Genomic DNA, 23787 nt, shown 5'->3' with positions numbered 1-23787 from the left:
GCCTTCCGAGTGTGATTATAGGTGTAAGCTGCTGTGGTTGGCTTAAGATTTGTTTTTATTGTTAAATATTATATTGGTATTGTGTAATTTCTTACTCATTTGTTACTAGAAATTGGTTTTTACCTTAATTGAAAAGAAGCTTTTGTATTCATGTATGGCGTAGAGGGGTGACTCAGTGGTTAACAGCACTTGATCCTTTTGTGGAGGCCTGAGGGTTTGGTTCCCAGTACCCACTTGACAACTCAAGATCATCCTTAACTCCAGTTGTAGAGAAATCTCCGTCTTGGTCGGAGGTATGCACATAACACACCAGTGCAGGCAAGACAGTCACACACAGATATCCTGAAACATGGAGGACATTAATGAGCCTGCTTTGATGGGTGTGTGTTTTACATACTATCAGATACTTGGGAGTGGAGTGGCCGTGGCCATACTCTTTTCAAAAGCTCTAGTATCTTATGTACTCATCTGAAGTTTCTCCATGTTCTTTTTCTCAGTTTTGTTTTGCCTCTGCTCTTTGAGATAGAGTCTGATAGCTCAGGGTGGTCTTGAACTTACTATGTAGCTGAGTATGGGACTGAGCTTCGTTCGGCCTCTTCCTCTCAAGTGCTAGGATTCCAAGTGTCGGACTAGTTTTTGTTTCTGGCCAGTTTTTAATGCTAGCCAGGCCAGTCTACTTGCTAGCAGCAGTGGCTCCTGGTGGCTCAGCTCAGTCAGTGCTTCGCTCTTCCTGTGTCAGCACATCCATTGCCACCTGGATCACCTTTTGGTTATGTCTGCACCATTGGATTCTTAGAGGTGAGTGCTGGGGTTGTATTTGGATAGTGTGTTGTACTGCTGCCGACCCTGGCCCGAGCCCTTCTCTTCTGCTCTAGATAGAAGGTCCTAATCAAATGGGCACTCTGCAGTATTTCTCTTGGTCTATCATGTTTCCATTCTCTTAGCAGTGTGAAAGTTTGAAGTCCAGGAGAGCAGTAACTTACTCAGTGATGAGTTCAGAAATGTATACGATGATTATATCTGCCACATACATTTTGTTATGATAGGTCTAACATTTTCCTTTGTACATAGTGTTGCTACTCAGCAGGCCCCTGTGCATTCCCACAGATGTAACTACAACAGAAAGTATACATAAAAGTTTTTGTTACAGTGCCATTTATTGGGAGACATTTTCTGCACTATCTCAAGTTTGCACCTTTGTCAGAAATGAGTACTTTAGAAACATGTCAGTCTATTTATTTATTTATTTATTTATTTATTTATTTATTTATTTTTGTTGTTATTTTTTTTTGAGACAGGGTTTCTCTGTATAGCCCTGGTTGTCTGGAACTCACTCTGTAGACCAGGCTGGCCTAGAACTCAGAAATCCGCCTGCCTCTGCCTCCCACCACCTTCTTTGTCAGCCTCTTTCTGTGTGCGTACAGTTCCTACCATGGCTTTGTCTGTCTTCTAACCCTGTCTGGCTATGGTACTGCACCTCTGCAACAAGTCTTGAAGTGGAATGTTGTTTGCTTCTTTTCAAAATTGGTGTGCCTTTTCTATGTCATTTGCATTTAAGTTTTAGAATAAAATCATGCCCTAGGTGTTCATATTTAATCCCAGTCCTTGGGAGGCAGAAGCTGGAAGAGCCAGGGCCATACAGAGGAAACAACAACAACAACAAAAGAGAGAGACACCAAAAATTGTCAATTCCTGTAAAGAAAAATTTTAAACTTTTGGTTAGACTTTAGACAGTTTACTTTTTAAGTTGTTTTTAAATTTTTCTTGCTATGTTTTATAGTTTTCAGTGTGATTTTCACATTTTAACTGGCTGTCCTAAATTTAAAAAAAAAAAATGTTTGAGTACTGTTGTATGCAGTGTTATTAAAACTTACCTCTCCAACCAGGTCTTGTCCAATAAACATGTGGCTCCTGACCACCTACTACAGATATGCCAGCGCATCGGTCCAATGCTGGATAAGGAGGTTCCGCCCAGTATCTCAAGAGTCACTTCTTTGCTTGGTGCAGGAAGGCAGTCTTTGCTACGAACAGCAAAAGGTACCTTAATTTGAAGAAGTGTTGTGCTTTGTATTAGTAGCTTACATTACAATTGGGAAGCTGTGTAAGCACCGTGGAAGGTTTGCAGTGCCATGGACTATACCCTCTCTGCCATTAGTGTAGATCTCCGAATTTTATCATGTGCTTAGTGGGTCCTCCATTTCAGAAACTTATAAAGACGTAGATGTTAAGCTGAAAAGCTTGAATTTAAGATGTGCTTGAGGTTTTATCAATGTGAGTTCTTAGTTTTTTCCATTTTGTAGCTCACTCATAACTTCAATGGATGTAATTGTATATGTCTAATAAACTCTTTAAATACTAGATTATTTCTTTTGATATTTAGATTCTGAAAGTCCTTTGTCATAATAAGGAGTGATTTTTTTTAAAAATACAGTAACAGCTTGAAAAACATGCACCAAAAATGTAAACTTGCATGATTTCTTTTATTTTTATTTTTTTTTTAATTTTATTTTTTATTTTTTATTTTTTTGCTAAGTTATGTGCTAGTGAAATGTTTGGAACTGCTATACTTTTTCTGTTAGCTTCATGTAACTGACGTAGACTAAGTACCTATGTGTGATATGCTGTATGTATGTATACATGTGTCTACACTGCTAATGGGCACGTGTGTTGGTTCTGATGTTAGCATCCTTCAATCCCATCATGATTCTTTGTGTTACGAGCTGTTGCTGACATGACGCTACCTCTTAGATGCTCCAGTAGTACAAAGCCTGACTGAGAAAGAGCACCCTGCTTGCTTTCCTGCCAGACCAGCCTGCCGGCCTTAGTTGTTTCTCAGTGCCTGATAGCCTTGCCTCGTTGGCTCTAATCAGGAAACTGTCCCTGCTTACTTTGTAATCATTCTGTAGTCTGCAGTTGCTTGGGTAGTGCATCTCCTTTCTCCTGTGTCAAGCTAAAGCTCAGAGTTGTTCTGTGATGAGGCCTGCCTGTGTGAGAACTGTCAGAAGAGACTTCAGCGAGGCCCTGTTTCTGCTCGTGTTTTGTGCTAGTGCCAGAGGACGCCTTCCTTCTATTCATGGGAAACACGGCATGCCTGTCAGTTAGGGGCACCTGAGTTCCGCTCAGTAGAGGTTTAGCACGATGCCTCTCCCTTGCTTGTTTCAAAGTTGTGAAGCAGGAGTGGAGCCCAAGGTCTGTGTGTTGGCCTCTGTTCTCCTGTGACCTCCAGTGGGGCAGGTACTTCCCTTAGTGTGGTTCCTTTAGATCCAGTGGGGACGCAGCTTTAGAAGGCTCACACACACCCTGTGTATGCTCTTCTCTGAAGAGTTGCCTTCACCCTGAAGTGGGAAACTATTTAGCTTGAACTGGTCAATTCTTCCTAATGAGCTGAAGGCAAGCCAACAGATTTCAAAAGGAATGAGTCAAGTCAAAGATTTTTAGACACATCAAAATATCTTCTTAAAATTCTCCACTTTTGAACACTGGGTCAGTTGTGTTAAGACTGCTCATTTTTAATGTTGTATGGTATTTTGCATTGAAAAATAAAGTTAACTCGGTATTACAGTCCCTATAAGCAATGATTTACATGGATCTCTTTAAAGGTCCTGGAACCTGTGAGCCTCAGTTACCTCATTTGTAATCAGCAGAAACACCTACCTCACAGGGTTGTTGTGAGGACTCCATGAGCTGATGTATGTGGAAACACTTGGTGGATTGTAAAGTGCTGTGCTGTGTTCCTGCTGTATCTGAGATGTTTTAAGTCCCCTCAGAAATAGTATAATAAACCTCCCAGGCTTTTCTGTTGTAAATTAGTATACTAGTTGGTAAAACTTGAATAAAGAGTTTATTAAATATACGTAAGTATTCTATAAAATCTTTCTTTGGGTTAACTTTGAAGATTTTATGTGTATCTAAAATTCATTTTAAAGACTGCAGGCACACAGTGTGGAAGGGCTCTGCCTTTGCTGCTCTTCACAGAGGAAGACCTCCTGAAATGCCCGTCAATTATGGCCCCCCACCGAGTCTTGGTGAGTGAGGTTGGCCTATGAGGTACCCAAAACTGTTTGTTGAATTATCCCGAAGACTTATACGTGCTGTGGAAGGGCTGGTAGAACGCTACTGCAATAGTGATAACATACCAATTGTCAGTTCCTTGTCGATCTAAGATAATGAAAAGTAACTGAAAAAGGCTGTAGTGGCTCTGTCACTACAGTAGAATTGGCACAGAGAGTCCTTCGGCTTCTCAAGTAGATGTGCTTACGCTCCAGAAACTGTTTGGGGATCTTTTTAGTTTGTACATGTCGGCCCCTTAACCGTGTTGTTGTTTTTATTTCCTAGTGGAGATACACCGAGGAAGGCAGCTCACAGGGTGTTCCACTTTTAGCGCAGCGTTCCCAGGAACTATGTACCAGCATATAAAGATGCACAGGAGGATTCTTGGACACCTGTCTGCAGTGTACTGTGTAGCATTTGATAGGACAGGACATAGAATCTTTACAGTGAGTTAACTTCTTAACCTCAGTTTGGTTCCCCCTGGAGTGCTATAACCTCCTTCCTCAGGGATCTCAGGTGCATCTGAGAGAGTGTGGGGAGTCTGTTAGATCTGCTGCGGGGCCTGACGTCTGTAGTTTCTATAAGTATTTCAGGTGACTGAGGGACATAGTCAGGTCTGGGCTGCTTTGAGAATGGTGGCTCCACATTGAATCTTGGATAGTTGATGGGGGGGTGACAGCGAGTTTGAGGGCTGCTGGATCTACCCAGCGTCAAAATAACTGCAGAGCTGTCTCTCCAGCTCTGTTGGAATATATACTCTGTTTTCAAATAATAGAAATTACATAACTAAACTTTTTTCTTCTTGCCTATTTGAGACTTAGAAGGAGTTAAGTTACAGCAAGATTAATCTTAAGTATATCAATAAATTCCTCCAACCCCCACCCCAGCCCCACCCCAAAACAGAATTCTTAGCTCATTAGTGATGACTTAGGGTTACATAGATTAATCACTGATTTAGGAAAACAGATTCACTATAAAACACCCTTTCTGTGTTCAAGTACTTATTTGAAAACTGTAGTGTGTGACATTTCCAGTGTTGTTAGGAGGAAAAAGAAAAGTTTTTTTTAAGTGGACCAAAACCATACTTAGCTCAGTTAAATGCTGAGTTCTGTCTGATTTGGGGATTGCAAGTTTGAGACTCTTGTTTGCTTATTTGAAACGAGGCTGCTTTCCCCACTGCTGTGTGTAGTCTGATCCCAGGAGTCTCACTAGATGTGTCAAACTGTTGATTTTGTAGCTTGGTGAGCTGACTTGTTCCTGAAGCTGGTACTGGGAACAGGAGCTTAGGGCGGGACCCACTGCATTCTTGGAAGAGAATTTGGTAAAAATAGACTCTGGAAGAATCTGATCCACTGACAGTTTTTTGCTTGAAAAGGAGTCTCTTCTGATGATAGTAGTATTTCAGTATTCGGCTGGAAGGGAATGGGCTAATAGTGGGGTCCCTATTTGAGGTTAATGGATGCTGTGTTAACGTTTGTATTGGGGTATTGCTTTTTCTTAGGGTTCAGATGATTGCTTGGTAAAGATTTGGTCAACACATAATGGCCGCTTGTTGTCTACATTACGAGGCCATTCTGCAGAGATTTCAGACATGGCAGTGAACTACGAGAACACGTTGATTGCTGCAGGAAGCTGTGATAAGATCATTAGGGTGTGGTGCTTGAGGACTTGCGCCCCAGTTGCTGTGCTGCAAGGACACACGGGGTCAATCACATCTCTGCAGGTAACCTGTAGCCTAGTGACACCAAACCTAACTTCTGGAACTGAGAAGTAGTATATAATGTGATTATATGGTGTTTTAAAAACTTGGATATATGTTTATTTCTTTAATCTTTCTGTTTGTTTGTTTGTTTGTTTTTGTTTTTTTGAGACAGGGTTTCTCTGTGTATCCCTGGCTGTCCTGGAACTCACTCTGTAGACCAGGCTGGCCTCGAACTCAGAAATCTGCCTGCCTCTGCCTCCCAAGTGCTCCCAAGGGATTAAAGGGGTGCGCCACCACTGCCTGGCTTTTTTTTTTTTTTTTTTTTTTTTTAACACTCTAGATTTTATCGACCTTCTGGTCTACCTTTTGACTGTGGATATATGGTTTTTTAAATTTATTTTTTATGGGTGTTTTGCTCGTATCTATGTCTGTGCACCATTGTGTGTGCAATGCCCATGGAGGCTAGAAGCAGCCCTATGCCTGCTGAGAATTGAACCCACATCTTCTGTAAGAGTAGTGCGTCAGTGAGCGCTCTTGACCCCTAAGCCATCTCCAGCTCTGGTGATTTTTTTCCACAAATTATGGAATAACAACACATAAGGACTGACTGCACTAGTGGGTGAAGTAGATGAGAGCCTGTTACAAACTGGCAATGTTATGTTTCTGTTTAAAACTTGTGAAATTGAGTTGATTAGATTAATTTTATAAATCTTGCTGTAAGTGGGAAGTAGTTTTCAACATGAAAATGTGGAAAAGCATAGTGGGTCCCTGTGTCCTGTCAGCTGGCCAGCCTTCCTGACCACTTCAGGTTGTAGCTAAAGCAAATTCTGCCAGTGGTGGGTTCTTTTGTAACTGTTTCAGTTTGTAAAGTCTAAAGCATAATTGTTTTAAAAACAACCTACTTGGTAAGGTTAAAATTGGTAGTTGTCATGCAAATAGAGTAATTTTATTTAGTTTGAATTGCAAATAAAACAACTTGCATATCTTGTGGTTAGTTGTTGTAGAGTTGAAAGATACTCAAGTCCCCGCTCTTCACTGCCAGCTCTGCATGTTGGAGGGTCCTAGGCGACTCAGCTGTGGTCTGGTGGATGTTGCGGGTGGCATCCTGGGTGGCTTCCCACTTTGCTTTGTGTTTCTTGTAATTCAGTTTTCTCTGACAGAGCAGTGGTACTCGGGTATTCATGAAGTGACTTTAGGATCTAGGTGTCCTAGAACTCTGCCTCTGCCTCCTAAAAGTGCTGGGTTTTAAAGGAGTGCATCACCACCACCATGCCCAGCGGTGTTAGCTGATTTGTGAGGCTTTGATGGCTGCTGCTGCCTTTGACTGGATTTGGTGTGAAGTACAGAGTTGGTTCCATTTTCCTGTGCAGCTCTGATTTGCTAAGCTTGGAGTGTGGCGTAAGGATTCTGTTTTAATATGCTTGTGGCAGGTCTTGAGAACTCTTGGTTATAGCACTGCTGTTTCATGGAGAGGATCAAATTGAGACGCCAACTCTCCTGTTAGAGGCACAGCATATCCGATATCCTATGTTAGAATCCATTGATTCCACCTTGCAACCACTGGCTCAATAGGACTTACCTTAGAATTGCTAGAAGCACTGCACAGAGATGAAAAACTGAGGCTTTATAATGAGATATGCATTGGTCAAGATGTAATAAATAACAGTACATAGCCGGGCGTGGTGGCGCACGCCTTTAATCCCAGCACTGGGGAGGCAGAGGCAGGAGGATCTCTTGAGTTCGAGGCCAGCCTGGTCTACAAAGTGAGTTTCAGGACAGCCAGGGCTACACAGAACACTGTCTTGAAAACCAAAAAATCCAAAAAACCAGAGTACAGAAGAGAACTTGTATTAAAATGTTTATTGAATGTCTGACATGGATTCATGGGTTAGAGGTTGGAAGGATAGACACTGTTGTGCTGGGCTCTGGTAAAATAAGAGCAACCCTGTCACAGTCAGAAGAGTCTCCTCCTGGAAGTGAGGATGCTCTAGAAATAAATCTGCCTTTGCAGAAACCAGAGTCCAGCTTCAAATAGTCTCAGTTCTCCTGGATCAGTAATCGCCAGTCTGGTGCAGGCTAAAAGCATAAGTTGCTTTATTTAGTGACAAGCAAACCTAAGGCATAAAGGAGGAGCATTAGAGAAAAGTGCAAGTAAGTATTAACTCTGCAGTTGATCTATAGCTGACTTAAGAGCTCCGTGGCTGAAGCTCTGTGTGGTGGCATAGGCCGTTAGTGCCGAGTTCAAAGCCAGTCTGGGCTATATAGCAAGATCTTGCTTCCTGAAAAACAGGAACCCAACCCTCAAAAGAAATGCAATCGATGAGCTTAGAAGAATATGGATACAACAAGAAATTGGAGAAAGAATTTGTGAGTTGAAAGGTCAGAAGAGAGAAGAGACGGCATAAGAGAGAGGTTTTGCTCAGGTAGAAAGGATGTGGACTGTGTGCGCGCGCATGCGCACACACACACACACACACACACACACACACACTCTTAACACACTTTGAAGTGCAGATTGAGTGGGTGTGGTGGGCAATGCTTGGCGAACCCAGAGACAGGAGTATCACTGTAAGAGAGCTAACCAAGGATGCAGAGCAGTGAGGTCCTGCTGTAGGTGTAGCTGCAGCACTGCTGTCGAGCTGTTACAAACCAATGTGTCAGTCCAGGCAGGATCGGCAGAGCTGTAGTAGAGGGAAATGGGGCAGCAGACTGTGTCTCTGGAGGGTTGGTGCAGAACCCCTGTGATGTAAGAGCATTTTTCTAGACACGGCACTGTCAGTATTCTTTATTTTATTGGGCTCAGGGTCTAGGAAGCCTTCTGTCCTGTGTTCTCTGCCCTCTGCCTAGTTTCACGTTCTCTCTCTTGGTTGGGAATTTCTATGTAACTCTGGAACTCTTTCTATCTATACTTTGCTCGTCTTGAACACAGAGACCCACTGGCCTCTGCAGTGCTGGGGATTAATGATGTATGCCACCATTGCCCAGCTAGCTAGTTGGTGAGCACACTGTACCTGCCAAATACAGATGTCTGTCTTATTCTGATGTCTCAGTAGAAGTTGGTGTTTTCTTTAGCTCTGCTTATTCTGTAAGGTCTATAAGTCACTGATGTTATTAGGAATGTGCTCTTGTGTTGCCACCTCCTGTACCATCGATTGCTTCCATCTAGATCTAAGATGTCACCTTTGTCTTGTACTTGGGTCTAATTTAGGTTTTTCCGTTTGTCATTATGCCCATGTACTTTAACTGGTTTTTCCACTGAATAGTATTGATATGTTGAAGCTCCGGTCTGGCATGCTTCTAGTATCCTAAAACTGGATCTCGACCATGTCAGATCAAGACATGGCTTGTGGTTGTTTACTGATATTGAAAGTTCATCAGAACCTCATGCGAGTTAACGGGTGCTCCCAGAGTTCTCACTGATGTCCCCTACAGCTTGAATTTGTACTTTACTTTCTTAGCATGTTGGTTGGCGTGAGCTTGAGGCAACTGCTAAGTTGTAAGCTGAGGAGAAACTCTGGAAGATGATTCATATGTGTTTTTGACTTTCAGTTTAGTCCGATGGCCAAAGGACCTCAGCGGTACATGGTTTCTACGGGTGCTGACGGCACTGTTTGTTTCTGGCAGTGGGATTTGGAGTCCCTGAAATTCAGGTAAGTGATCTGTATGTGGTGGTTTTTCCTCTGTAACATAATGACGGGACACTCTAAATGTTTTCCTCCTGAACTTGTTATTGCATGTGCTTTCATTACCTTTACTCTGACAGACAGAGATGCTTAAAGGACTTAATAGCTCACAGTTGTGTAAGAAAATTCAAGTAATAGATGTGGATTTAAAACCAAGAGAAATGGAGAGTTAAGTGTGGAATCAGAAATTCAGACAGTAAGATGGTATTCAGGAACATTGGCTGCCAATCAGTACTCAGTACCTAGAGTAGTGACTGCAGGCTGCCAGTGAGTACTCAGTACTTAGAGTAGTGACTGCAGGCTGCCAGTGAGTACTCAGTACCTAGAGTAGTGACTGCAGGCTGCCAGTGAGTACTCAGTACTTAGAGTAGTGACTTCAGGCTGCCAGTGAGTACTTAGTACTTAGAATAGTGACTGCAGGCTGCCAGTGAGTACTCAGTACCTAAGAGTAGTGACTGTAGGCTGCCAGTGAGTACTCAGTACCTACAGTACCTAGTGTAGTGACTACAGAGTGCCAGTGAGTACTCAGTACCTAGTGTAGTGACTGCAGGGTGCCAGTGAGTACTCAGTACCTAGTGTAGTGACTGCAGGGTGCCAGTGAGTACTCAGTACCTAGTGTAGTGACTGCAGGGTGCCAGTGAGTACTCAGTACCTAGTGTAGTGACTGCAGGCTGCCAGTGAGTACTCAGTACCTAGTGTAGTGACTGCAGGGTGCCAGTGAGTACTCAGTACCTAGTGTAGTGACTGCAGGGTGCCAGTGAGTACTCAGTACCTAGTGTAGTGACTGCAGGGTGCCAGTGAGGGAGTACTCGTAATACTATATTCAGTTTGTATAGAACTTGTAAAGATTTTTTTTTTTCAAGACAGGGTTTCTCTGTGTAGCCCTGCCTGTCCTGGAACTCATTATACAGGCTGCCCTCAAACTCAAATCTGCCTGCGCCTGCCTCTGCCTCCCGAGTGCTGGGATTAAAGGCACGTGACTGGCTGATTTAAAACTTGCTCTGCAGAGCAGGCTGGGCTCTAATTCACAGGGATGCACTTGCCCCTCTGGGATTAAAAGTTTGTGACATTGTGGCAGAAATTTATGAGTATGTCTTGACTTAAATTGGGAAATTTTATATATATTTGTTTTTGTTACCATGTTGGTGAACGAATCTTGAGATTATACGCACATAGCAAATGTTTTACTTGAATTTATAATGTACCCCAGCCTCCAACTTTTCAGTATTTTTGATGAAAATAGAAGATTGATACTGAGATGTATTTTGTCATACACGAGAAGGAGCTAGACTCTAAAACCCTTCCATTGACAAGGCATTCTCACAAAAGCATGTTGACATGGCTCACTTGGCTCTGTTACATTTATGTGGTGTTTGTTACTAAACTCAAGTTTGTCTAAGGCAAGCAAGCAGCCTACTAGTTGAGTTAGACCTCTAGCCCAAGGAGCTGCTAATGCTAATATGTTAGGCCTGAAACAATAGTTGGGGGCCAGTAATACGGCTCTTGGTGCAAACTCCTGCTCTGGAAACCAGATGACTGAGTTCCACCCTGTCGTGGTGGAGAAGACGACATTCCTGAAAGTGGTCCTCACCTCTGTGAGTGCATCATGGCACGTGTGCACGCCGTAATCATAGAAAAACCTCCAGTGCTCTAATTAAGTGTGTTATCATGTATTCTAAAGGCATATCATCTTCTTTTAAAGTCCACGACCCCTGAAGTTCACGGAAAAGCCAAGGCCTGGTGTTCAGATGCTGTGTTCTTCATTTAGTGTTGGTAAGATCATACTTGATGCTTGCTTTTCCTTAGTTTAATTTAGCATTTACTCAATCAGAAAGGTAGCTGATGACTCTGTTCTTCATATTACTAGCTGAACCTACAGTGGCTATTTTAATTTTTTCTGTACTTAATGTATATTTTCATGTAGATTTTTAAGTACTGGGTTTAAGGAAACAAAGACAAACTTCAGACCTTAGAGGTAGGCTTGACAAAGGAGGTGATGTGAAGCCACCACAGTCCCCTTCTTATCTAACAGTGCTCAGAGTCATTGATAATCAAGGAAGCTCATAAGCCATTCCATGTCCTGTGGCCACGTTTAGGACATTGTTTCTTACATTCTGTCTACCTACAGATTTGTTTATATTTAACACGGAATCTTGGTAAAATTATAGCCCTTAATCTTTTCTTGTCCAGTGGACTTGATTGGCAAATTTTGTAGATTAGGTCCAATGCAGTGTCCTCAGGAAGGGACCCTGTCACAGGTGAGCTCTACAGTGAAGCCTCTGCTCAGAGGCCGGGTCTGCTTGTCCCTGGGATTCAGGCACCGATGGATGCCCAGTGTGGTGCTGCCTCGGCTTGCTCAGTAGAACTGTGTGAGAGAGAGATAGGGAGTGTTCTTCGTAGGGCTAACTTCACCAAAGCCAAAGAGTTAGCTTTATAAACGTATCTAATGAGCTGGAGGATGGGTTTGTGGGGATGACCCTGATTTCCAGTAAGAGAGCTTTCTACTACATGTATGGAAGTATGTTTCGTTAGTGTATTTGTGCAAGCTACATATTTGAACCTTAACATTTTTATTTCAGGTGGTATGTTTTTAGCCACAGGTAGTACTGATCATGTAATCAGAATGTATTTTTTGGGATTCGAAGCACCTGAAAAAATCGCCGAGCTTGAAAGCCACACTGTAAGCATTTCTTTTTAAAATTCTGTAAATGGTTAATAATTCTATATTTCTAAGCTCAATTTTATTAATTTAGTTGGGTGGTTGTTGCTTAACAGATTACTTTTATTTTAAATAACATTTTTCCCTTGGGTTCTCTTGAGACAGGATATGGTCTTACTTTGTTGTAGTTCATGGAACTGTCAAACTCACCATTCTCCTGCCTCAGCCTATTGAATGCTAGGATCATAGCATTCTCTGCCCTACTTACTTACCATCTCTTTAAAAATGATGTGTGTGTGTGTGTGGGGGGGGGGTATGTGGGGTGCTTGGTGCACGTGTGTGAGTGTATTTGTGTGTGTGTCTGTGGCATGAATGGTGGTGTGGGTCTGTGGGGTGGGTGGAGTGTGGTCCACTTGGGTGCATGTGTCAGAGGTGGCCAGAGGAAGGAGGGTATTAGATCCCCTGGAGCTGGAGTTTCGGGCAATGTGGGTGGGCTCTCCCATAGAACAGTGTGTGCTCTAACTGAGGAGCTGCTCTGCCAGCTCTACCTACTCTACTTGTAGAGACAAATGATGACAGTTGGAGTTCACCTCTGACTGTCTATTCTATCTATGTAGTCTGTCTGTCTCTCTTTCTCTTTCACTCTATCTTTATCTTCTGTGAGAATTTTGTACATGTTTGTACATTTTTGGCCAGACAGTGATGGTGCATGCCTTTAACCCCAGCACTTGGGGGGAGGCAGAGGCTGGCTGATTTCTGAGTTTGAGGCCAGTCTGGTTTACAGAATGAGTTCCAGGACAGTCAGTGCTACACAGAGAAATCCTGTCTGCAAAACTAAAAAAAAAAAAAAAAAAAAAAAAAAAAAAAAAAAAAAATTTCTGGACCTCTCTCTTCTGCAGATAGATCATAGCCTAGACTTTAATTTTACATATTAATCCAGTCTTTTATTTTTGGTTTCTTTTTTGTTGTTGTTTTGTTTTGTTTTTCGAGACAGGGTTTCTCTGTGTAGCCCTGGCTGCCCTGGAACTCACTTTGTAGACCAGGCTGGCCTCGAATTCAGAAATCTGCCTGCCTCTGCCTCCCAAGCGCTGGGAATAAAGACATGCGCCAACATGCCCGGCTGGTTTCTTTTTTATTATCTTAAGAATCAGCATCCTGGGCTGGTGAGATGGCTCAGTGGGTAAGAGCACCCGACTGCTCTTCCGAAGGTCCAGAGTTCAAATCCCAGCAACCACATGGTGGCTCACAACCACCCGTAATGAGATCTGATGCCCTCTTCTGGTGCGTCTGAAGACAAAGACAGCTACAGTGTACTTACATATAATAAATAAATAAATCTTAAAAAAAAAAAAATGTTTAAAAAAAAAAAAAAAAGAATCAGCATCCTGTGCTCCCAACGGCTTAATTCAGCAAGCACATTTCCTTTTAACATCACAAAAGAATTCAGAGATCCTGCTGCCTCTGTTATGCACTGAAGCCAAAACTACCTGGGTGGGACCTTGTCCTGAAATTACCATTTCAACCACACTTGGGCCTAACCTTGCTGTGTGCCAGGCTGACCTTGAATTTAGGAATCTGCCTGCCTTTCTATCTTTCTGACTAGCTGGCTGGCTCATTATAATGCAGCTGCCTTTGTTCCTTTAGAATCGTGAAGCCCCTCATATAGTTCATATTGCATCCTTTTTTTTTTTTTTTTTTTTTTGCATAGTTGAGAAATATATATTTTCAAACTTGTGTTTTTAGAGTTCTTTTCCACAGCCATAAGGGCGGGCTGTCCCAGTGTTTACCATTTTGCTAAGGTATTAGCCACACCTTTGCCTCCTAGACTCCTGTTAGAGGACTGTCCTTGGAGGAACCTGAAAGTATGTATATTATTATACAAACAAGCCTCAGGCTCATGGAAGCCCAGGTCCGAAGCCCTGTCCCCAGGGCAGGAACCACATCTTTCTGTTCCAATCAAGGCCATGCAGGATTCTGCAGCCCTGTCTGTCTGTCTTGGAACTCACTCTGTAGACCAGGCTAGGTTCCAACTCATAGAGATCTACCTGACTCTGCCTCCTAAGTGCTGGGATTAAAGGCATGTTGCTACCATCCTGGCCCCCACAAACTTGTTCAGTGAATTAATACATAGCCAAGATAATAGTTTTCATATTTGCTTTTTCCCTTTTAGGACAAAGTTGATAGTATCCAGTTTTGTAACAATGGTGACCGGTAAGTGTTTGCTTGCATTTGTGTATGGTTTCAGGCAAATCAAACACACTGCTTACTGTTACTATTAAATAGTTTTCTACTTCAGTTGCAATTTTATTTGTATAATTATAAGTCTTGGCACTTGACATGACTGGAACACCTTTAAAGTTCAGTGGTGGTTGGTCCCGGGGCTTGAACTTGTCTTGTGCATGGTAAGGGGCCATCTGCTGTTGAGCCCCATAGCCACCCCATACATTTTCTGACATGGAAATGTCAGCAGCTCTGAAGTCATCAAGCCTTACTGTGAACTGCCCTGCTTTGCCCTTGTGTGTTGCAGTGCTTTCCAGTAGACAGTGATTAAGTAGATGTGCTGTGTGCCATGTTAGAGCTGTGAACCTGCTGTTTCTGTAACCAGGGTTGCCTCTTTTACACTTTATTCATTGTATGGACATTGGTGATTTAATTGCATGTGTGTCTGAGTGAGGGTATCATATCCCTTGGAACAGGAGTTACAGGCTACAGACAGTTGTGAGCTGCCATGTGGTTGCTGGGAATTGAACTCAGGTACACTCTGGAAGAGCAGCCAGTGCTCTTAACTCCTGAGCCATCTCTCCAGCCCCCCAGGACTACCTCTTAACCAGAGACTGAGATGTTAGAGCCGTGCATCTGTGCTTCTGTAATCAGGACTGCCTCTTAACTAGAGGCTGATTTTCTGAAAAAAGGAAGGTCAAGAAAAACATTTTTCTGCTGAGTAGGTTAAGAAAAATCTGAAAGCCCTTAGGAGCAAGCATTTGCTAATTTATATTAGTTACGTTCTGGCCTGTAGGATATGGCTGGTTTCTTTCCCATAGTGCAGTTTTAAACCTTGATTTTCATAGATTATATTTCAGTGTCTGTTGAGTTAGAATTTAAAATGGACAAGCTTAAGGTAGAGTTTGTGCTACTGCTAATCTTCTGACATCTTTAAGTTTCCTACCCCCACCCCCACCCCCAATTAGGTACATTTTCTCCTCTTGTACTACATTGTTTTCCTAAGGTTCAGTGTGTTTGAAACAACTGAGTTTGTAGTGTGTTATGCTTTGTAGGGCCCGGCAAACAATAGTAAATCAGGGGTTTTACCCGTCTAACCTTGTCCTGAATAATCTGACCTTGAATAACATCTGTAGATTGTGTCCATCGGGATTGGTACTCTAAAAGTTTGTGTTTCACTTGATGTTAGTAATAGCACTTGGTATGTGAGTAGATTTTTCTGAATGCTTTAAGGTTCTTAAGTGGTAGCCGAGATGGAACAGCACGGATCTGGAGGTTTGAGCAGTTGGAATGGAGAAGCATTTTACTGGACATGTCTGCCAGGATCTCGGGGTAAGTCATTGAACTGTTTGTAACACATAGGTGAGTTGTTGGTGTGTTACTCACACATACATATTTTGTTAATTTTGATGGAAGAGTTTAATATGCCTCCTATATATGATGAATAACTATTGTTTAAGTGTATTGACTTCTGTTTTTAAATACTTCAATCTCATAACTGAATTAATGAAGGAAAGTGCACCTGTATATTTAATTACTTTCACCAAATTTGTCCAAAGATAGAATAAAGGAGAAAGGACTTATTTGCTCATAGTTTGAGGGCCTCAGTCCATCATGGAAGAAGGATGTGGCAGAGCAGAGCAAGTGGAAAACACAGGACAAGAGACTAGCCTAGGACAGGATGTAGGTCCCATGACTCGTACCCAGTGACCTGCTGCCTCCTGCTCGGCTGCCTGCCACTCTTCCATGAACCCAGCTTGTGATTGACCTGTTGTGATGAGACAGAGTCCTCATGGTCTGCTGGTCTTGAAAGACCCACAACGTGAGGACTCTCCCCACGTTCTGACTCAGGAGAGGCGACACCCCAAATCACACAAGAAACGGTCTTGCTGCAACTGCAAGAGGATTTTTATTCGAGAGCGTTCTCGGGCCCGTGGTCATACACCACGCAGGGGTAGAGGACTATGGCGCCCCGAGTAGCTGAGTAAGGGGGTATTTAAAGGAAGAAACCACAATTCATGGAGGTAGGGAGGGCGTTGTTGGAAAATACCAAAAATACCAGTTAAGAGTCACAAGGAAGTATAAAGTCACAAGTGTCAGGTTATCTCTCAAGACAGTTTCTAAGAGCCCCTAACAATCTAAGAGCCCCTAAAGATAGCACATTTGCATTGCAGGTTCCAGTAATGGTCAGGGTGCCATTCTTTGAATTGAACCCAGGAAGCGGGTAGGTGGAGGAATGTCGCTATCTGTTTTATGACCAGTACCTGGAGCACTAAGCCACAAAGGCTACACTCCCAAGCCTGGGCCCAAAAGCCTCGAATTTTGTTTTTACTTTGCTATACTTTTTTAATACTTCTTCAGTCTATCAGGGATACATACAGAATTAACCATCACTTTGTACTTTTACTGTTATGTTGTTTTCAGGATCTGCATTTAAAATCTCCAGTGTAGAGGGGGGAAAACCCCAACCAAATAAAGTATTTCCAGTGCTTCAAATTTACATTTCTGAAGTTAGGATTTTAAACAGAATGTATTTTTCTTTAGTGTGTGGGTTGGAGGGAAGGGGGTGACTGTGCTTCTGCATATGCACACCCGTGGAGGCCAGAGATCTCCTGAGCAGGCGGGGACTGACCTCAGGTGACCCCCTCTGTAAGAGAAGCCCGCGGTATCTGCTCCTGTCCAAGGGGGGTTTGCTGAACTACTCACCCTCCTGTCTCCCCTTGCTGGGCTCTGGGGTTACAGGACCATTGTGTTTACTCTGCTGCTGTAGAGTCTGTATCTCTTGAGTAGCTTTGTCCTTTCTGTTGCTGGATAAAACACCCTGACACAAATAGAGGAGAATTTACAACTTACAGTCCACTGTGGGGAAATGCTGACGGGAACTGCCCTGCTGTTCACATCCATTGTCAAGAGCTGGAAGATGAACGAATGCATGCCTGCATGTAGCTCTACCCTAGAATCATCTTCTCTAAGCTAACATAGGTCAGGATCCCTTGCCTAGGGAATGGGGCTATCCACAGTGGGCAGATGATGCTGCCTTAGGAAGTACAGACACAGTCCCTACTGCGCTCATGCTCATCTGATCTAAATAGCCCCTCAGTGAGACTTGCAAGGGATTCTAGATTTTGTCAAGGAGACAGATCTGCTGCTACTGCTGTCTGTTCCCTCTGGATATACATAAGTAAATGAATAGAGTAGAAGTTTTCTTGGAGATTGGATAACATAATAAGCAAATATAGTTTGTTACTACATTTAAAAAAAATTTGGGTTGACTTGGAAACTTTGCTTGGTAAAATTCTGGCTTTGATGCTGGGTGTGGCTATTTACACCTTTAAACTTCGCACTGAAAAAGCAGGTGGAACTTTGTAAGTTTGTGGCCAGCCTGGTCTGCATAGCAAGTTCTAGAGCATCCAGGGCTACATAGAGAGGACCCCCACCGCTCCCCACCCCCCCAAATCAAACAAAACCAAAAAGCAGAATCAGTGGGCTTTGAAAGGCATATATTATTTGTTCCCTTGTCTGGGTAATTATTTTGTTCTCACGTAGGTACCTATTACAAAGCACTTGTCATTTGTTTCCTTGCCTCACTGTGATAAAATACGCTGACAGAATCAACCAAAGCGGAGCTTTACTTGGTACACAGGTTCAGAGTATAGTCTGAGATGGCAGAGCCTTTAAGCAAGAAGTCTGTTACCTGTCTCTCACAGAGAGAGAGCAGAGGGCAATGGCTCAGCTTGCTTTCTTCACTGTTATCAGTTTAGGATTCTTTGCCTTGTCTTCTCTGGAGAAACAAGTTCCATCCCATTTCTGAGTGATTTGTTATGGGATGATAAACAAACAGATGAATTCTTCCCTGTGCTCTTATTTCCCCTTTTGGTCTTTTGGAGCACAGGCTGACCTTTGAACTCATGTAGCTAAGGATGACCTCAAAGTCTCCTTTCTCTACTTCTACCTGCTGGAATTTGAGGCTTCTCACCACTGTGATCAAACCCAGTGCTTTGAGTGCAAGAAGCACTTTGTCAGCTGAGCTTCATCTGGCCTTAGATTCTCTTTGTTATGTTCATATGGATGAGGGACTGTACTGTGTGACCTGTTTCCTCAGTGAGTTCACAGTGTCTTTCCTTTGTTAGAGACACATCTTCAGAAGAAGAGAGGTTTATGAAACCCAAAGTTACAATGATTGCTTGGAACCAGGATGATAGCACCGTGGTCACAGCAGTGAATGATCATGTCCTCAAGGTGTGGAGTTCCTACACTGGACAGCTGCTTCATAACTTACTGGTGGGTACTTTAACATGAGAATTCAGAAATTTAAATTGATTTTATGATTTTTTTTTAATCAGTGTTCTGTCTGTGTATGTATGTGTGTCCTGTATGCGCCTGATGCCCACAAAGGTCAGAAGAGGGCACCAGGTCACTCTGGAACTAGAGATAAGTTGTGAGCTGCCATGTGGGTTCTGGGAATCAAACCTGCGTTGAGAACATGTGTCTTAACCATAGAGCCTTCTCTTTAGCCCTAGAATTTCTTTTTTAAAGGATTTATTTATTTATTTAATATGTATGAATACACTGTCACTTTCTTCAGACACACCAGAAGAGGGCATCAGATCCCATTACAGATGGTTGTGAGTCACCATGTGGTTGCTGGGAATAGAACTCGGGACTTCCTCCGGAAGAGCAGACAGTGCTGAGCCATCTTTCAAGCCCTTAGCCCAGAAATTTATTTAAATTAATTAATTTTTTTGAGGGGGTGGGGGAATCTCTGTAGCCCTCGCTGTCTTAGAATTTGTAGACCAGACTGACCTTGAACTAAAAAGATCCACTTGTCTCTGCTTGCTGTGTGCATGTGGTACCATTTCTGGTACAGAATTTTAAAACATTTTTTGAAACAGTCAGTCCTGGTTTGGCTTTCAACTTCGTATATATCTCAAGAGGACCTTAAACTTTTTGTTTAGGTTTTTGAGACAGGATCTCTCTGTAGCTTGGAACTCTATCAAGTAACCTGCCTGTCTTCAAACTCACAGGGTTGGTTGGTGGCCTTGTCCTTTTTTTTTTGTTTGTTTTTAAATCTGCATTCATTCATTATAATTTTTAGTCCTGTGTCACTGTGCAGAGGTCTGCCCTGAGCTAGAGTGATGGAGCTGACAGCGGTCCTAGGACTTGAACTCTGGCTGACCAGCACACGCACTCAAGCACTGAGCCATTTCTCTAGCACCCCCTGAACTTTTGAAATCAGAGTTCTTACTCTTTTCCTTGAAACTCAATATAACATAGATGTTATGAATATAATGAATAAACTGTTTTATTTAAGTGAGTCAAATGGGAAATTTTATATGCATATTTAAATCATTGTTGTAGTGTTAAAACACTTATGTACTATGACTTTAAAAAATTTCCAATATATAACTTGCAGACTGTCCTTAATATTATGACTTTGTTGAATAAAGGGACATGCTGATGAAGTGTTTGTTTTGGAGACACATCCCTTTGATTCCAGAATTATGTTATCTGCAGGACACGATGGCAGCATATTTATATGGGATATTACAAAGGGCATCAAGATGAAGCATTACTTTAATATGGTAAGTAAAGTGAGCTTTTACTGGTGATTTTATGGATTATGAGAGTTACCAGAAGTTAATTGGCACGGCAGCTTCTGTACAAATCAAGGGTAATTGAAGCTTACTGAGGGTTTGGTAGCACGTGTATGTGACAGTCTTTAAATTCAGTAGATGCTCAGAAGTTACCTAGATAGCTCTTTGTCTACATTTATTTCCGTGTGTTTTTATTTTTTTTTTAAGTTTATTTTACATGTGCAGATAATTTGCTTGTGTAAGGTGTTTCTGTAGTGCCCACAGAGTCTAGAAAAACAGTAGCAGCAGATTTTCTGGAACTAGACTTAAATGGTTGTCCACTGGGACTGGAATTGCAGGTGGTTGTGTGCCATGACGTGGGGTGGGTGCTGCTGTGGATTGAATACCTAGAGCTCTTAACTGCTGAGCCATCTCTGGCTGTCAGTCTATCCCTGTATAAAATGGGTCAGTTGTTAGAGTCTAGAACCAAATTAGGGTCCTGTTGTAGGATTTATGGCACATCTGTGGTATGAGCGGAGGGTGGGAGTGCTGTCCAGGTCTATTCACGTTAGTTGCTTCAGTGCCTTCAGAACAATAGCTAGTTATAGTCAGCTATGACTGTACGCTATTCATTCTTCGACTAGCTTGTAGCTTACTTAACTCATTCAAACTTCATGCTCCAAGCTGGGGACAAATCTTCTCTTTATTTTGTTCTGAGTTTAGCTACCTGTTCATTTATGCCCCTCTCCTCCATGCGCCTGAGCGAATCTCCCACACCTCTCAGTGCTTACCAGAATCCTCTCTCTTCTGACCAGTGTCTACCTCTTACTTTCTGCCTCAGCTCATTGGCCATCAGCTTTTTTATTGACAAGTGGTGTTTACAGTCTCTCTACACAGATTTTTATTTTTTTTAAATGCAACAAAGCAAATGACAGTTTTCTCACACATTGTCTTAGACACCTGATATGTATTAGTGTCACTTGGTGTAGATAAGATAATTTGAAATATTTGGTTAAAATGTCACCAGGTGTCACCCAGTATGAGATATTTTAAATCTTGTGTTATTAAAACTAATGTATCTATTTTATGGCTATAAATACTCTTCATCTTCCTCCTTCTCCCCCCGTCTTATGTAGGGTTACAGGCCTGTCATGTCTGGCTCATGCTTCATTTGTTGTCCATGTCCACCATGAGTTTGGTGATTTTTTTTTTTTTTTTTTTACATTTTCTTGAGAGCTTTCCATACTTGTAAATGTGAATTCAGATTATCAGGGTTGAAAATAACTGACTTAATTTTCTCTCCTTGGAGTCTTAGGCTTTAAAACTGTATACCACCATATTGCTTTGAATCTCCGTGTACATCATTGATAGTAAGAGATTTTGTGTATGAATGTGCACATGTGCATGCATGTGTAGGCTAGATGGCAACCTCAGGCTTGTTCCTCAGAGGCTGTTCATCTTCTCACTATGAGACTAGGTCTTTTGCTGGTCTAGAGCTCACAGAGTAGGCTAGTCTGTCTGTTGTATGTTGTTGGTATGTGGGTTGTTTTTCGGAGATAGGTTCTCTCTGTGTAGTCTTACCTGTCCTGGAAGTCTATAGACCAGGAAGGTCAGCTCCGTCTCTTCAGTGCTGGGATTAAAGCCCTGTATCATCATGCCTGGCACTCTGAATAGTTCCATACCTTAAGATAGAATAATTTATTCATTAGCATTAAATGCAGTTAAAAATTTTAGATAGCTCAATAAACCATAGTGTTTCGGAATCTCTGAAAACTGTCTCTGTATTCCAGTTACTAGGGAAAAACACCTAAACCATGGACAATTTCTGTGTGGTCTTAAGTCACAGGCACTCCTCTCTCTTCAATAATGTATAAAACGGGCCAGTGCACCCCTTTTAATGCCAGCACTTGGGATGCAGAGGCAGGAAGATCTCTGTGTGTTCAAGGCCAGCCTGGTCCACACTGTAAGTTCCAGGACACCTAGAGCTACGTAGCTAAGGGTGGTTTAAACTGGAGAGGTGGCTCAGTAGTTAGTTCATACTCTTCTTGAAGAGACCCTAAGTTGGCTGCCGTCTACCTAGCTACCTCTGGGGTGCTGTGCTCATATGTACAACCACCCCGTCTCATACACATATAATTGCAAACCCTAAAACAAAATACATCTTTAAAACTAGTTAAGGGCCTGGCGAGATGGCTCAGCGGGCAAGAGCACTGATGCTCTTCCAAAGATCCTGAGTTCAAATCCCAGCAACCACATGGTGGCTCGAAACCACCCGCAATGAGATCTGATGCCCTCTTCTGGCCTGTCAGAAGACAGCTACAGTGTACTTATTTATAATAATAAATAAATCTTTGGGACTGAGAAAGCAGAGGTCCTAAAATTCAATTCCCAACAACCACATGAAGGCTCACAACTATCTGTACAGCTACGGTGTACTCACATAAAATAAATAAATAAATCTTAAAAAACAAAAACAACAACAACAAAACTCATCAAGGACTCTAACATTTGATCCAGGCATGGTAGCTCACACCTGCGCTGAGAGTGACAATGTGAGAGCATCTGGGAGAGCTGACACAGGATGGGGAGGTCGCCTGACTTTAATAGTGAGTTGTATCCGAGCCTGGACTGGGGTGTGAGACCCTGTCTCAAAACACATAAGGGATTATATTTGAAGTCACCATACAAGAAAAAAATAACAGAAATGCAATGTTTAGGTAGACTATAGTGACTTAGTAAGAATAAGAACAGTGTTCTTTGAAACAGGGTCTCATGTATCCCTGGATGACATGGAACTAGCTATGTGGACCTGGCTGGACTGAAATTTATAAGAGATCTTCCTGCCTCTGCCTCCTGGGGGTTGAGATTAAAGGTGTATGTCACTGTGGCAGGCTCCAGAATATTGTATTTTGAATTTAACTTGTTAAAGCAAATATATATTAATTCAAATAGATGTGAACAAAAGCATAATTGACTTTGTCTGACAAAGCCTCTAATGCATTGCCTGCCTGAGAGGCAGAAGATGTCTTTGTGTTGGTCATGTGGGTTTGAATACCTGTGGATAGGCCAGAGACAGCGTGGAGCTGGACTTACAGGCAGGTGTGAACCGCTAGATGTGGGTGTTGGGGCCTGAACTTGTCTTCTGGGTAGCAGGGTGCTAAGAAACTGAATGTTCTCTGTGGAAGAACAGTGCATGCTCTTAACAGCGAGCCGTCTCTCCAGCCCTGAACACTCCATGGGCTTCTTAGTGACAGCGAGCCCTCTCTCCAGCACTGAACACTACATGGGCTTGTCAGTGACAGAACTGGGTTTCCTAAATACATCACATACCTGAGGGATGGGGAGGACACCGAATTACTAAGTTCTGTAGAAGAACTGCAGCTTGTGTCTCACCAGGATTCACTGTAGGATGGGACATTTTAAAACCCTCAGGTAGAGCGCAAGTTTGCCTTGCTTTGATTAGGCTGTTTTTCTCATTTTAGAAAACTTCTTGCAGAACACAACCCTGGAAATACTTTTGATGTAGCTTGGCCAGTGTATGTGGTAGGACCCTTGCCATTCTGAGACACTCTGCCCTCACCCATGCCCCTCCAGTTGGCTCTGACCACAGTTCTCAGGCAGGGGTAAACACTGACTGTAAAGGCAGACGGTGCCAGGTGGTTACTAGAAGGGATGATTGTGGGGCTGTATCGTGTTCCTATGCTTTAATAGTGGGTGTTGGAAAGTATGTTGGGTTATATACATATGTTTATGTATTATGTATGTACATGAGCATGCTTTTGACAGTGTCTGCATGGAGGTCAGGGCTTCTCTTCTACCATGTGGCTTCAGGCATAAAACTCAAGTTGTCTGCCTTGGTAAAGGGTGTCTTTACCTGCGCAGAGGTCTTACTAGCCCTTT

General features: G+C 42.6%; 1 protein-coding gene across 3 annotated transcripts in view; it reads left to right on the top strand.

Moving 5' to 3' along the window:
• The window catches only part of Brwd1 (bromodomain and WD repeat domain containing 1), an 89970-nt gene that overhangs the window by 10794 nt on the left and 55389 nt on the right, over positions 1-23787 (top strand). For 2 of the 3 annotated variants that reach the window (XM_085832443.1, XM_085832444.1), the window contains exons 5-15: positions 1887-2037; positions 3927-4025; positions 4336-4496; positions 5552-5773; positions 9302-9402; positions 11138-11208; positions 12015-12115; positions 14265-14305; positions 15548-15646; positions 18445-18595; positions 19762-19896. In XM_085832443.1, coding sequence (XP_085688569.1) covers positions 1887-2037; positions 3927-4025; positions 4336-4496; positions 5552-5773; positions 9302-9402; positions 11138-11208; positions 12015-12115; positions 14265-14305; positions 15548-15646; positions 18445-18595; positions 19762-19896 — 1332 coding nt within the window. Of the gene's footprint in view, positions 1-1886; positions 2038-3926; positions 4026-4335; positions 4497-5551; positions 5774-9301; positions 9403-11137; positions 11209-12014; positions 12116-14264; positions 14306-15547; positions 15647-18444; positions 18596-19761; positions 19897-23787 lie in introns of those variants that run through there. The other variant, XM_085832445.1, reaches the window with a different exon arrangement.

This window comes from Mus caroli, unplaced genomic scaffold, assembly GCF_978045245.1.
Source record: "Mus caroli unplaced genomic scaffold, Mus_caroli_1 scaffold_17, whole genome shotgun sequence".
Classification (NCBI taxonomy): domain Eukaryota; kingdom Metazoa; phylum Chordata; class Mammalia; order Rodentia; family Muridae; genus Mus; species Mus caroli.
Note: the sequence above shows the minus strand (reverse complement) of the source record. Positions and strands in the feature narration are given on the sequence as shown.